This window comes from Xenopus tropicalis, chromosome 3 (assembly GCF_000004195.4).
Source record: "Xenopus tropicalis strain Nigerian chromosome 3, UCB_Xtro_10.0, whole genome shotgun sequence".
NCBI classification, from domain to species: domain Eukaryota; kingdom Metazoa; phylum Chordata; class Amphibia; order Anura; family Pipidae; genus Xenopus; species Xenopus tropicalis.
The window spans coordinates 71,185,134-71,200,177 of NC_030679.2; the positions used below are offsets into that span (position 1 = coordinate 71,185,134).

Consider the following 15,044-nt stretch of genomic DNA (forward strand, 5'->3'; position numbering starts at 1 on the left):
ACTGTAGCATTAAATCTATGAAATGGTTTTATTGTCTGCTTTTGGCATTCCCAACAGCTTTTTTTGCATTTAAAAAGTATCTAGATGCAAAATATGAGTAACTGAATTAAAGTGGACCTGTCACACAGACATAAAAAGCTGTATAATAAAAGCCCTTTTCAAATTAAACATGTAACCCAAAGTCATCTTTTTATTAACACATCTATACCCATTGTATAAGCATTTAAAAGTCCCAGCAATCATATATTGCCTGGGGGTGGGGCAGACAGTAACTTTCAATTTCAAATTCAGAACTTCTTAGATGTCACTGCACATCTCACATTCCCCCTCCCTTCTCACCATGTAATTGTGTAACCAGTGCATGGATATTGGTATCAGGTCCCCCATTCTGGCACAGAAACAAGATTTTAGCAGGATGCACAGCTTGCCTTAATAACAGTGTCCACAAATTCCAGTGCTGAAGGAAATAAGTTTAAAATAATTTATATAGTGTAATTGAAGTTTTTTTTGCTTGACAAACACAAGAGAAAACAATTTGTAATTATTTCTTAGGGTGACAGGTCCCCTTTAAATGGCTAACTTTTTTTAGTGTTAAGTTTAGTGTTAAGTTGTTGGGATATTTTATGTATCAAGAAACATAGCCATTTAAAAAATGAACAGTATTTTTTAATGTTAAATGAACATGATCAGATTTGCACCATTATCTTTGAAATGGGACACAAGTAACACAATGAATGATGGAATGGCATATGATGAATGGTAGTTCAGATAATGATTTCAGTACCAAATACTATCATGTCTTTGCCATCATTAGCTGGCGGTTTCACTTATATTAAAAGAGCGTGCATATCATCAATAACTGCCACAAGTACAAACAGCTTAGAATTTTTTTTAATAAACTAAAATTCACTGAGGTCAGAAAATGGGATTTTAATATACCACAGTACAATGTAAATGTGTGCCATGTTCTAATATGGATGTTCCTTCTTATAAAAAAGGTATAAGAAAGCAGCAAGCTTTTCAGTGATGATTGATACCATGTCAGCAAAGTAATAAATCAATGTATTACCACTGAGTTTATTACTTGTACATGTAAAACCCTGAGTATGATTTGAAACACTGTAATCACTTATTCACTCTTTCAGCAAATATGTGTATTTTGTATGAAAGATTGGAAATGTCATTGCATGTGACACAAAATGTTTTTAACCATTCCATATGTAAGTTATAGCTTTATGTGTTTGCAGTACACATTCTCAAAATAACCATATGCTGAACATGTTACAATTTATCAAAGGGCTGGTAAAGCCCAAAAATGGAGGTTGCCTGTAGGTATTTCTCTTGTCATTGGGCTGCTATCCATAACCAATTACAGAGCAGTACAATGACACTAAAGTAAGGACGCACCGAATTCCCTATTTTGGGATCTGGCCAAACCCCAAATCCTTTGTAAAAGATTTACTCAAATACCAAGCCAAATCTCATATGCTTGGTATTTGGTATTTGCAAATTGCATATGCAAATTAGACCATGGAGGGACTGAACAGAATTACGCACTAAGGGGCTGATTTACTAACCCATGAATCTAAATCCGAATGGGAAAAATTCCGATTGGAAAACGAACATTTCGCGACTTTTTTGTATTTTTTGCGATTTTTTTTCATTGCCTTTTTCGTAACCATTACGACTTGCGCGAATTGTCGTGACTTTTTCGTAGCCGTTACGATTTGCTCGTATCTTGTCGCTGCTTTTTCGTATTGAGCGCTCGTAAACTGCGGGCAAAACTTTCAGACTTAGCATGATTTTGGAAGCCTCCCATAGGACTCAATGGCACTCTGCAGCTCCAACCTGGCCCAAGGAAAGTCACAATACTGAAGCTTAAATTAATCCGAAACTTTCGTACTCAGCGTGAAGGCTAAGAAAAAGACGCAACAATTCGTGCAAGTCGTAACGCTACAAAAAAGCCGCGACATTTTGCGAAACAGTCGTAACGGCTACAAAAAAGTCGTCACAATTTACGAAAAAATCGCAAAATACCGATCAGTACGAAAAAAACGCATTCGGACGCCTTCGGACCGTTCGTGGATTAGTAAATCAGCCCCTAAGCGTCGTGAAAAATTTAGGGATGCATCAAATTATGTCACATAAACATGGCTGTCGCATAAACACGGCTGTTAATATGTATATGCAAATTATGATTTGGTTCAGTATTCGGCCAAATGTTTCATGAAGGATTTGGGATTTGGGCAAAGCCAAAATCCCAAAATAGTGGATTTAGTACATCAACATTCAACTTCCATGTTTATGTGACAAAAAGTCATGTGATTTGAAGGATTCAGATTCAATTCATCCAGGCACATGGTTTCAGACAGATCCGAATCCTGCTGTAAAAAGCCTAAAGCTTGGCCAAATCCCAAACCTGAATTCCTGCACTAAAGAACCCCCCCCCCCCCCCCCCCCCGCCTATACTATCTCCCATATCCTTTTCAGTGACATCAGTTTTCACTCTTTGTACTGGTGGATTAGCACATGCTTGCTTTAAAAAAGGTTAAGTGCCCACTGCACAGTCATGATTTTAAGTACAAATACATATGTTCATACACAAAGTGGAAAGCAGGGAAAGGAGGCACACTGACACCTGAAAGGATTTCATTTATGTAATAAGGCTATTGTAACTATGCTTTACTGAGTTAGCCGAAAGCGAACAAACTACAAGTTACACTGACCTACATGAACCTTCCACAAAGACTAAACCGAGATGGATATCAATACAATTAAACATCAATTTTAATCAATTTTATGTCAATGTCACACCATGCCACTGACTGGAAATCAGTGCCCCTTGCCCATTCATTTACTTCACGAGAAATAGTTACTTTCAATGCACTAAACATGGGGGGGAAGACATGAATATATTGCTTGTATTGCTACTTCACTAAATGTCAGGACTTGTCCTTGGAGATGTTTATATTGCTTCCAATCTTTATATTGCTTCCAATCACAAACAAAGGATGCCTAGAATTGAAATTCAATGGGCCATTTATATGGCTGATGTCACTTGTCTTTTCATACTGACAAGGTATCAAAGTACAGCATTTAGGCACTGACACTGGGGTCCCAATAGGTCTCCTGCCTGACAACATAGTAATAAGCAGCCTAAAATATAGTGGGGCTCATTTCTAAGCAAATTTGCATCTGGGCACTAATTCATAGCAACCAATAAGTAATTTGCTTTTTTTAAACCAGATGTAAGTTGAACAATTGAAACAAACATCTGATTGGTTGCCATGGGTTACTGCCCAGGTGCAAATTTGCCCAGTGTTTAGAAATGACCCTCTTTGGTAACAAGGAACAAGCACAGCCATGACATACAAGTGCACTGGTACAGCTGTCTATGTATTATCCTTGATAATCAATATAGCTAAAAGCAAGGGATGTTTCTCATTTCTTTTATAAAAAACATGTACAGTATAAGAGCCAAGAATGAATGCCCAGACTCCGCTAAAAGGCTCCAGGTGATGAGTGCTGGCTCTCCATTGCAAGTACTATAGGTTTCTGTTCAGATTCTTTTATTTAACCAGATGGCTCCATGTCTGTAGAGATGCACATCAAAATAAAGAGAGCAAAATGATCATGTGTAAAATTGTGTATGGCAAAATGAGTAGATCTGGTTGAGCCTTCAGTATATGTGTTTAAGTTGTTATCTTGGTCATAGTAAATTTTTATAAGCTGTTTAAACATTTTCTCTTTTAATGCTGTGACCATATCAAATAAAAACACAGCCTCCAGGTACTGTACATCAAAAAGCTGCTAGAGCCAGCTGATTTGTCTGCAAGGCAGCGGAAATCTTCTTCAGTCTTATGATACATAAAACTGGACTTAGGGGTTTCCAAAAATGTAATTTATTTCAAAATCTTTGAAGGTTTAAAAATGCTTATATTTATAGTTGCCAACGTTAAAGCTGATACTTGAATCAGTCCCATCTTACTGGTGCTTTTATTGTGTTTCCATTATTTCCACCTAACAGTACCATTACTGATACAATTACACAAACCAGTGCAACACTTTGGGGCTGATTTACTAACCCACGAATCCGAATTGGAAAAATTCAGATTGGAAAACGAACATTTTGCGACTTTTTCGTATTTTTTCGTCGCCGTTACAACTTTTCGTAAATTGTCGCGACTTTTTCGTAACCATTACGACTTGCGCGAATTGTCGCGACTTTTTCGTAGCCATTACGATTTGCTCATATCTTGTCGCGACTTTTTCGTATTGAGCGCTCGTAAACTGCGGGCAAAACTTTCAGACTTAGCATGGTTTTGGAAGCCTCCCATAGGACTCAATGGCACTCTGCATCTCCAACCTGGCCCAAGAAAAGTCACGATACTGAAGCTTGAATGAATCCGAAACTTTCGTACTCGGCGCAAAGGCTACGAAAAAGTTGCAACAATTTGCACAAGTCGTAGCGCTACGAAAAAGTCGCGACAATTTACGAAAAAATCGCAAAATACCGATCATTACGAAAAAAACGCATTCAGACGCCTTCGGACCGTTCGTGGATTAGTAAATCAGCCCCTTTGAGTAGCTATTGATGCTTGAGGTCAGGAGAGTGTAGAAAATACGTGTGTTCATGCATTTATATGTGTGTGTTTATGTTTGTGCGGGTGTGTTTTCTCATCTGTGTCCTGTATTCATCTTGTTTTGCTAATATACCAACTTAGCATGAAGACTGCATTGCCACAACACTGTAAACCAAATATAGAATCAAATCAATGGTTCTTTCATATTGTAATAAACAATTCTCCTTTGCACCTTGTCAATAAAGCAGTCTGTTTTGCTCATGAAAGTGCATTTCTTCTCTGTTCCTCCACAAGAACAAAATACCATGCAAAACATGAATGACATATTCATTGCTATTATTTAGAAGCAGAACCAAGGGCAAAGTTTAACTCTTCAAATCTATTTTTTTCTTGTCAGGGAAAAAGCAAACTAAATATTTCAATGAAATAATGAATTTTTCTTTTAGCAAGAAGTACTTAGACCAGGTCCATAATTAAGTATAAAGGAGATGTCTCCTACTTTTGCAGGGAACTGTGCTACATCAATTACATGGGTAAATAGGAGATTTTCCCTGAGGAGACACCATGTGACCCCATATTGATCAAGACTGCAGAGGAACGCTATTTGCAGTTGCATTGCATAATGGAAATCAGGCGATGGCTGTCATGGTTTCACAAGACAAATTGCTGGTATTTGAGACAAATCATAGCCTCATTCCCATGTCTGTTTCTTGCTTCTCAACTAATGAAAGGTTCAGTGTGCAGTTTACTTTCTTAATTAACTCTTACCCAATACTCTTGTTAGTGTAGTGATTCAAAGTATATATCTGCACTAGAAATGCCATTTATGATCTATGATTTGGTTTTCAGCCTCGCATTATTCATCTTGGCAACATCTCTTTAAAATGCCACATATTTAAAAATAACTACATCACCCAGAGTTTTCCAAGGGATACAAATGCAGCCGGGAACAAAATAATATTAAATAAAGGAAGTAAATTAAAGAGAAAACCGCTGCAGAATTTTTAATCCATATCTTTTTTATTATTAACCTTCACAAGTCTGAACAAGCAAAATAATTTCTCTAGAGCTTATAGGAAGTTGTAGATTTTTCTCTTTCTTTCTTCATTTATTGTAAAGCACAATAATCCCAAGTCAGCCCCTCTAGCTGCAGTATAACAATCACAAATCTTATGCGGCTCTGTATCTGATGCCTGTACTCACGAAAGGAGGGAATGAAAAGCAGCTGAGGATTCAGCAGGGCAGAGTTTGCTAATACACAGTGCTGCAACCAATTCCTAATAACGGTGGGAAATTACTCCCAATGAGAATCTTTCTTCCGATCCATGCATCTCCTTTTCCACCCACAGATCATCAGAACTGTACCTCTGCCTGTCATTAATTTTGAAACACTTAAATCTGTCATTCTAAGACAACTACAGATTTTTTTCTAGTTTGTCAGACTGGCAGGTGTGTTTTATAGCAATGTAACTATGGCAACTAATATGCTATGCAAACTGATTTTAAAAATAAATAAAAACAAGGATCACTGGAGGCTAGCTTAATGATGCAATACCTTTAAAAATTTGGTTGACTCAGATCAGCCTTCTAACCTCCTGCTGCATTTGAAATATAACACCCAGCATCCCTTGACAGCTGTAGGGCCATAGGTTGGACATGCATGATTTAGATTCTTGTCAGCACATGAGCAAGTTTGTAAACACAAAGCATCATATATTCAATTTTTTAATCATGACAGATTGCGCAAAGGAATGAATCTAAAAATGTCTAAATGTTTTACTGACCTAGACTATATAGTGTATTTTGGCACATATGCTTTCCAAATGAAGTCTAGTTATTGCAAGACAGCCTGTCTGTAAGACTCAGATGTTGCTTTATGACACTGACATTTTAATAGATCTTTTCATTCACTTCTTAAGTCCTGTTTTCACCCATAGATGCATTTTATCAAGCCTAAAGGGATTTGAGAGATATGTTATAAGGATGGGAAAGAGCTAAAGAAAACATCATGAAGATTGGTTCAAGAATATAGCACTCATGATTCAAATAATAGTATTTGAATCATGAGTGCTATATTCTTGAACCAATCTCCATGATGTAAATGAAGACAGAGGATGGATAAAAATTAGTTGTGAACTCATATTTACTTTAGTATACCACAAACATTACTATCTGTATCTTTCATTATCTCTTTATATTAAAACATTTAAAGCACAGGTAAATAGAGCCAGTTGATCCTCTAATAAATGTATTTAGAAATGCATAGCACTACATGGTTTGGATCACAAAAATCCTTCCTGTAGTTGGTAACTCTAAGACACAGAATTGAAGAGCACACAGTACATAATATTGCCGTAGACCCTGAGGACATATTGAATTAAATTCCCAATACCCACCTTTGACATAATAACAGGTTGCCCAATTTATATGATCCAGAATTGAAATGTTGCAAGATGTTAGTGATAATTTACATAGACAAGCACAACAAAATTGTCTGACCGAGCTCTATACTAGTGGATAAAAAAAATATAGGTATAAGGCAGTGTTGGCAGGTACAGAAAAGGTCCCTATTACAGCCTGCACCCACGGAAAGAGGTGCAAGTTAATGGAGGGGTCCAGGCCTCAATACAGTTTATTTTGCACGATGTGATAAGAGGACAGTTGTTATAGGGATCAAGCTATTTGTCATGATAAGCTAGATGTTTTGTCTTAGAGAAGAACACCACCAACCCTTTTCTTTCAAAATGATGCAGTTCATGGCCCACATTATACTTTTAGGAAACTAGACCCAAGAAAAATCTCTTTTCTAAAGCTCTTTATTCAAACTTTTGTCTAAATAACATTGCTTAACTGAAAGAAATTACCAAATACAATCAATATTAATCTCACCATACCAGCAGCACAGACACAAACAAGGCTTGGGTTTTCAAATAATATAACCACATAAGCAGTTACATATTTCGTTCACAGTGGTATTCAATGAGATTTCTAACATAGCAGCTTGCTGTTCATACTGAAGATAAATAAATCTAAAGTATCAAAGCCTTTTTATTCAAAACAATGCTACTACATTTAAAGATACAACCAAGTATACTCTTCACCCATGTTACCTAGTACAACAGACTAAACGATTTGAAAACCGTTTTCCAGATAATAAGCCCACAGTAGCAGTTTTATGTTTCAGTTACCAATAGTATGTATAAATATGTCATGGTGACTTTATAAATAATTATTATATTTAAAGACTATGCAACTGCCATAAGAAGAAAAGAAATATTGCTGAATACAGGAAATAACAAATGCCATGACTAAATGCATTAAGTCCCATAAAACATATTCTTACTGTGCCTAATAATGTTACCTGTGTCCACAGTCCCATTTAGAAAATTGAAAATGTGGTGAAAAGCATCAGTGAAGCCCAAAAGACTAATTAATGAGGTTCATTCACGCAACTTATGGTTGAGATTGTAACTTGTGATTTAGAATAATGTAACATTTATTGTAGAACTTATGATATTACTTAACACCTTACTATTCCAAAACCATTACAATGGCACTTGGTCTGTGGCCTTCTGCCTTCTTATGGTCACATCAGTAAAGTCTAATCTCTTACAATGGGGTGCATGATTTCCGGTGTATAGCTGCAAAATATTAATTTGTTTCCACTTCAACAAGTATATGAAAATAGGAATGGCCTCCAGGCAATTTAACGCCACTGCACGACAAATCATGTAATTTATTTTCAATACAAACTTACATGCTGCTAGAACAAATGCGAGCAATAATTTTAACAGAAGGGAGACACTTTTAAATTATTAGGAAGGCAATTTTATATCTCTTGCCAAAAGCGTCAAGTAGCTGCCAAAAATACAATTTATGTTTCCGGATCTTTCGTACAAAAAAAAAAACAAAAAAACTCTGCTATAATGTATAGGACATGCACATTAATATTCCAAATATACAACTTATAAACTAGTTTATAGACACCATGTAATATTTGGCTCCGGAAGGGCAAATTCTAAATTGGCAACTAGGAAAGAAAAAAAAAGAAAATGTAAAGTACTTGGTGTGTTAAGGCCAAACAGTGTTATTTATTGGCAGAGATACTAATAGCTTAGCTTAATGTTGGAAGGTTGATGCAGAAGAATTTGTACTAATAAGCAGGCTCCACAATAAAATATGTCTTTACCATTAAGCATTCTCATATTTATATTTTCAGCACTTGTCTTGAACACTGAGGGCATTCTATGTCAGCTGATATGTGCAAGGTTATGTAAAATTACAGTAGGCCATCAGAAGCAATAATTACTTCCAACAGGCAAAACCTAAGGAAACACTGAGATAATACAATCTGCTAATTTTGTTGTCAGTTCAGAGATAATCTACAGAAATGTAGTGTATAATGTTGAAAATAATACCCATGTACCTTAGAAATCAACTAGCCAGGAAAATTATGTTGTTTTAATTTTTTTTAGCTAATTTTCACATTTAAAAGCAGACATTTTCTTAGTTTCAAGGCAATGTATACAATGTAGACACATTAGGGGCTCCAGTTAAAGCATTTCATAATATGGTATATAGACACCAAAGATGTGGTCATGAAGAAAGAGAGTATTACATTTAATACAGTTAGAGCAAAAAGCTGCTTTACTTTTTTGTTGCTGTTTTTTGTGATCCTCAAAGAATCTGCTACAGTTTGGTGTTCTGATTGATGATCATTTGTGAAATACTGTTAAATCTACATATTTCCTATCTGACAGTCTTCTAAGCATAACTGCGGCAGTGTTTCTAAACGAAATTTATAGATCAATTTATTTTGTTAATGGTGTTCCTTTCCTAGCTGAGAATATCAGAGGAAAGCAAAAAATATTTTTGTTCTTTTCAGATGTCTTTTTTTTCAAGGCAAAAATACTGTTTTGTATCAGATAATCTTCACTTGTTATGGAGATAATTCCAGCACTAACAGGGGTAAATGGGTCATTAAAACTACTAAGCAATAAGGTAAAGTCTCTTGGCAGAGAAACAATTCATTTTCTTTAGTACTCCAATAGCACATGCTGCTCTCGGAGTTTGGCAATGTAAACCATTAAGAGAAACACACTCTGCATACATTATTGCTCTTGAAAGAAAAAGTATGTTAGGCATATCTACTTTATTGGAAAAGGAAAAAAAAATAAAATGAAACATTGCCTTACCTTAAAAAGCCTTAAAATATTGGCAACCATGATAGATACTGAACTTGCTGCAGCTCCTATTACACCAACGATTTTATCAGGTTTTGTAAAAATAGGAGGATCTCCATTGGCACATCTCACATCAGAAGCATCTTTTTCTATTAAAGCTTGCACAAAGGTTAAAGATTGCTCCAAGGCATATGTATCCCTTGAGCAGGTATCAAGGATGCGCACCCCTAATGTAATGTTTGGAAGAAGGTCTGAGTCCTTATTTATCTGATCTATTGCATACATCATTGCCTCTAGTCTGTGAATTCCCTTCTCTTTTTTAAGGTCTCCACATGGCACACCACGTTCCCCTCTTGCATGGACTGGGAAGAGACCTCCAAGTATAATGTCCCCTTCTACCCTGATGGAGTGAGCATATTCCTGGCCATTAGTTGTTTGCATCATGCTTGATATTCCCAAGATATACATTGTTAAAAATAAAATGCAGGGGCAAATAGTTGATTGGGTGCTTTTGTGTGTTACTTTTCTCAACGACATTATTGCAATTTAGAATCCAATTCTGATATGAAAAAATAAGTCTTTTCAGGCTGCACCTTCCAGATGTTACCATCAGTGCCCAATAAAAGATAACATAATGTAGGAGTATAGTAACAAAGCCAAACTCAACACAGCACAGTTAAAATAATCCATTCAATAAATCCAGTACAGCAAGTAGATACTTCATATGATCAGGTAGTTCTTTCATGTGTTCAGGTTCAGGAACTGGTAGTCTCCAAGTCATGTCGTATTTGATGAATGTTTAGATAACAGTATCCTATAAAATCAAAATCAATAAAAAAGGTTTAAGCACAGAGTGTATTAATTATTAAGACTATTACAAACCGTAACACTAAATGCAATGTCAAATGTTCAACAAATTATTTCAATTATTATTATTTAAATTATATTCACTGGACTATGTTAGCAAGCATTGCACTGGAGTCAAGTGAAACAGTGAAAGGTGCTATAAAATCTAAATCCTAGTAATTCAGACAAGTTGGTTTACAGATGTGAAAACAGATGAAAACATACAAAAATATCAGGTAAGTTAGGCAAATGCTCTGTAGAAGAGAAGCCCCATGACTAGTGCAATGGGGAGCAGAGCACCAAAAAAAGATAGGATTATTCACTAATCAAGTGAATAATTAAGTGCACAAAATGTAATAAGAGCCGCGATTAAAGTTTAAGTAATACATTTGCTCAGATATACTGGTTATTGTTTATGTTATTCAAATTGCAATGGACCAGAAAATCTGTATGTGAATAGGTATACTACAGCATATGAGGTAATTTTTGGTCATTGTATTGCATTACAATAACTATGGTTTATTTTCCTATTTTGTGGGCAGCAGCAACTATTTGCTTACTTCTGACTGAAGAAAAGCATGCAGTAAACAAATGTATGACTCTGGATGTCAGCTTAAGGTTTCTATTATGAGTTATATTGTGCTATTCTATCCCGTAAGCAAACATGCTATAAACATAATGGATAACTGTCATTAGTGTGTGATTATATTATCAAATATACATTATACATGAGAAAGTATTGCTGTGTATAACAACTAATGTTGCTTCCAATTTCAGACACAAATCACAATGTTTTTTACCCACAGTTGCTGCATTGTGGGAAGTTGTTTATGATACATGAAAACAAACACAATTAAGCTTTGATACAAATCAGGTACAGGCTGCAGCTAAAACGTTTGTTGTGTGGATGGTGTAAGTTCAGGCGCTTGCCATTTAAATTGTTTAAGCGTATCCCTTGGATGCAAGTCTGCTGCTACTATTGCTGTAGTATGCTGAGGGAAGCCCTGATTTACGGAAATGCGAGGAGCACATTTGGACACAAGTACATTTAATAAAAGGTGTTGATCCATGCAACAAAGTACTTCTATTTTAACACAACCATATTTGCACTTGCATTCACAATCTTGCGGTTTCCAGCATAACTAATCGGTTGGACTACCATATAAATGATGAGTGTAACAACGGATTTTGTACCTGCTTATTTTATTCATATATATATATATAAAAGCAATGTCCCACTATAACAGCATTGAAGTACAGTACAAGCTAATGGTTCACACATTATTTTCTCCACTGGCACAGATAAGCATGAGGAGAATAACTGATCCACTGCCTTCCACCCACTCTTCTGTGCGAACTGAAAAACATAGGATCTGCCTGTTAGCACACACACAGAGCAGATTTTAACATGAAAAGAAATCCACTCTGTGTGTGTGTGCACAAACTGATTCCATGTCTATCAGTGCACACAGGTAGAGGGGGTGGCAGTGGACCAGTTTTTCCATTAGCCTTAGACTCCAAAGCAAAATGGCATTAAAGTTACTACAAAAAACAACCAGCTAAATTAAACCTCTACTATGTACCTCTCAATGCCACTTTTTATGTCAAGAAAAGTGATCCTCATGGGCCACTGAGGCACCTTTAATCCCACTGCATAAGTGTGCTGTCATGTCAATAAGATGGCTTTGAGTGTCACAAGCCATTGTTTAATCACTTTCATAGCTCTGTTTGCTTTCAGGCAAGTCACATTTTTGACTATGAAGAGCAGAGCAAATTACAAATAAGGAATATGTCCTGCTGTTATTTGTTTATATTTTATAAGACCCTGCAGCTGTGACACAGGAAATCTAGTGCTATTGTTGGAAATGAAAATTGTAGATATGATTTCTTTACCCCAGCCCAATTTTTTACTTCTCCTACATTTGCTCCCATCGCATCAAAGTGTTATGAATGAAAATATCTAGAACATACTACAAAAATTTAAGAAATCATTGCAGAGATAAAGTACAATTCTTAGGTAAACATTTTATATACAGATATGAACGTTTTGTTTTGCGGTGCTAACAAATCTAGAGGTGATTTATGCAATTGCAGAATCTAATAAACAATATTATCACAAACAAGTAAGCATGGACTGCCAAGAATAAACAGAAAATGCTACAACAGGTTTATTTCATGCCACTAAAAATAGTACAAATATATTTTTCAGGAGGCCATAAATGTTTTAAGGCTGCCACCAGTGGAAGAAGTGCTCATATAGGATGCAAACTGGAACTGTAATGGAACAATTTGTGAAATCATCACAAAGAAAAGTATAGCCAGAACTGCCTTTTGAGACTAATAAATAAGAGAACAATAACAACTGTACTTAAGTACAGTAGTAGTGATAGAAGCTGACAGAACAAAACAAAAATGAAAAATGTAAGAAAATATTTGAAATGGAATGGAAAAATGCAAGCATATCATAAAATAAAAATCATATCATATCATAAAATAAAAAGCTCAACACTGCATAAATAATGTAATAATATATAGATAACATTTAATATGTTAATATTATTAAATTAGCTTACCATATAAAAAGTGAATTTAAAATTTGTTAAAGTGATACTAAAACTTCTACAATAGGTTGCAACATGTCAGTATTATTGTTAATGGAAGAATACACTTTTTTTTTTTTTTTTTTTAACAAATTACAACACCACCCATGAAGAAAATCTCACTTCTCAGGACTTATCATATCAGTGAAAATTTTTATTGCGGGAGACTGATGTTTCAGCCCAACCAGGCCCTTTCCCAAAGAATATATATATAAGAGAGAGAGCTCTACAGAATACTGAAGGATCGTACTTCCCCCAGCCCAGAAGAAGTTATAAAACTTCTACTCTTGCTAGCAACGTTTAGTCATGTCAGAGGTTTAGGAACTGTAAGTACAGTAGTGCCACTAACTTGTGATCTAGTTAGGGGGACTTGAAAAAAAAAAAAGAATATTGCAGTCCCATGATCTAGAAAGCTCGGAATTTCAGGAAGGCCATCTACCATAGACTCAATTTTAGCAAATAATTATAATATTTTAAAATGATTTCCTTTTTCTCTGTAATAATAAAATAGTATGTTGTATTTGATCCCAACTAAGATATAATTTATCTTTATTGGATGCAAAACAAGCCTATTGTATTTATTTAATGATTTTAAGTAGTCTTTAAGTATGGATATCAAAATGACAAAAAGACTCCTTATCTGGAAACCCAAGCTACCAAGCATTCTGGATAACAGGTCCCACTGTGAAACAGTATTGCAACTGGTTATTTTTTATAATTCCATGTATATAGCTTTTGACTGGAATTCATACCTTATTTCCAAAATATGTTCAATAATAAAAAAAAAAAAAAAACATGTCTAAGTACACAGTTATGTCCTGACCATATATTACCACTTTCCTCATAGAGGCACGTTGCTCCCTTTTGTGCAGTATATACAGGTATAGGACCTGTTATCCAGAATGCTCGGGAGCAAGGGGATAAGGGGTCTTTCTGTAATTTGGATCTCCATTCCTTAAGTCTACTAAAAAATCAATAAAACATGAATTAAACCTTCCCATAAACATTTTATAAGAATTTGGGAGCCATGGTTGGTCTACAGACACGGAGCAGATTACCCCACCTCCCTTCTCTCATTGTAAGCTCAATCACAAAACTAAAAACTACTATGAACATCAAACATAGAAAAGCAACAAGGCATTACCCCCACCGTATCCTTTTAAAATAATGTAAAGTAATAAAAACCTGTCCACTGTACATAGTTATGGTTTCTTCTGTTAATTAGTTCTTAGAATACCAGTACACTGCTCACCACCTTTTGCTACATTATAGTAACTAAAGCTGTGATATGTAATCTCATAAAATAAAGGGTCGAGAAGTGGCCCCCGCAAGGGAACCCCTCTAGTCCCCTAAGATGTGCTCACAGACTACACATTACATGTATGTTCACTACTTTCGATTCACCAAAAACTCCAATACATTATGTATTGTATACATTACAATACATATATTGTATACACTACGATACCTAATAGTAGCCTGTATTTTGTATGTTTTATTTTGAAATAAATTTTTTTTAAAAAAAAACATGAATTAAACCTAATAGGATTGTTTTGCATCCAATTAGGATTATTTGTACCTTAGTTGGGATCAATTACAAGGTACTGTTACTACAGAGAAAAAGGAAATCGGTTTTAAAATTCTGAATTATTTGATTAAAATTGAGTCTATAGGAGATGGGCATTCTGTAATTCGGGGCTTTCTGGATAATGGGTTTCCGGATAAGGGATCCCATACATTTATCTGTAGCCCCACTATCTGGTACAATATTTTGTACCTAATTAGAAAAATTGAATGATTGCTGCTGGGGGATGATGAAACGGAGGAAAGCC

The 15,044-nt window shown here is 35.4% G+C and overlaps 1 protein-coding gene across 4 annotated transcripts in view; it reads right to left on the reverse strand.

Annotated features, from left to right (window-relative positions):
- grm8 (glutamate receptor, metabotropic 8) overlaps positions 1-15,044 on the reverse strand; it is a 444,690-nt gene that overhangs the window by 390,314 nt on the left and 39,332 nt on the right. For all 4 annotated transcript variants that reach the window (XM_018092300.2, XM_012959967.3, XM_018092299.2 and 1 more), the window contains one exon: positions 9,779-10,580. In XM_018092300.2, coding sequence (XP_017947789.1) covers positions 9,779-10,303 — 525 coding nt within the window. In that variant the 5' untranslated portion in view covers positions 10,304-10,580. The remainder of the gene's footprint in view (positions 1-9,778; positions 10,581-15,044) is intronic.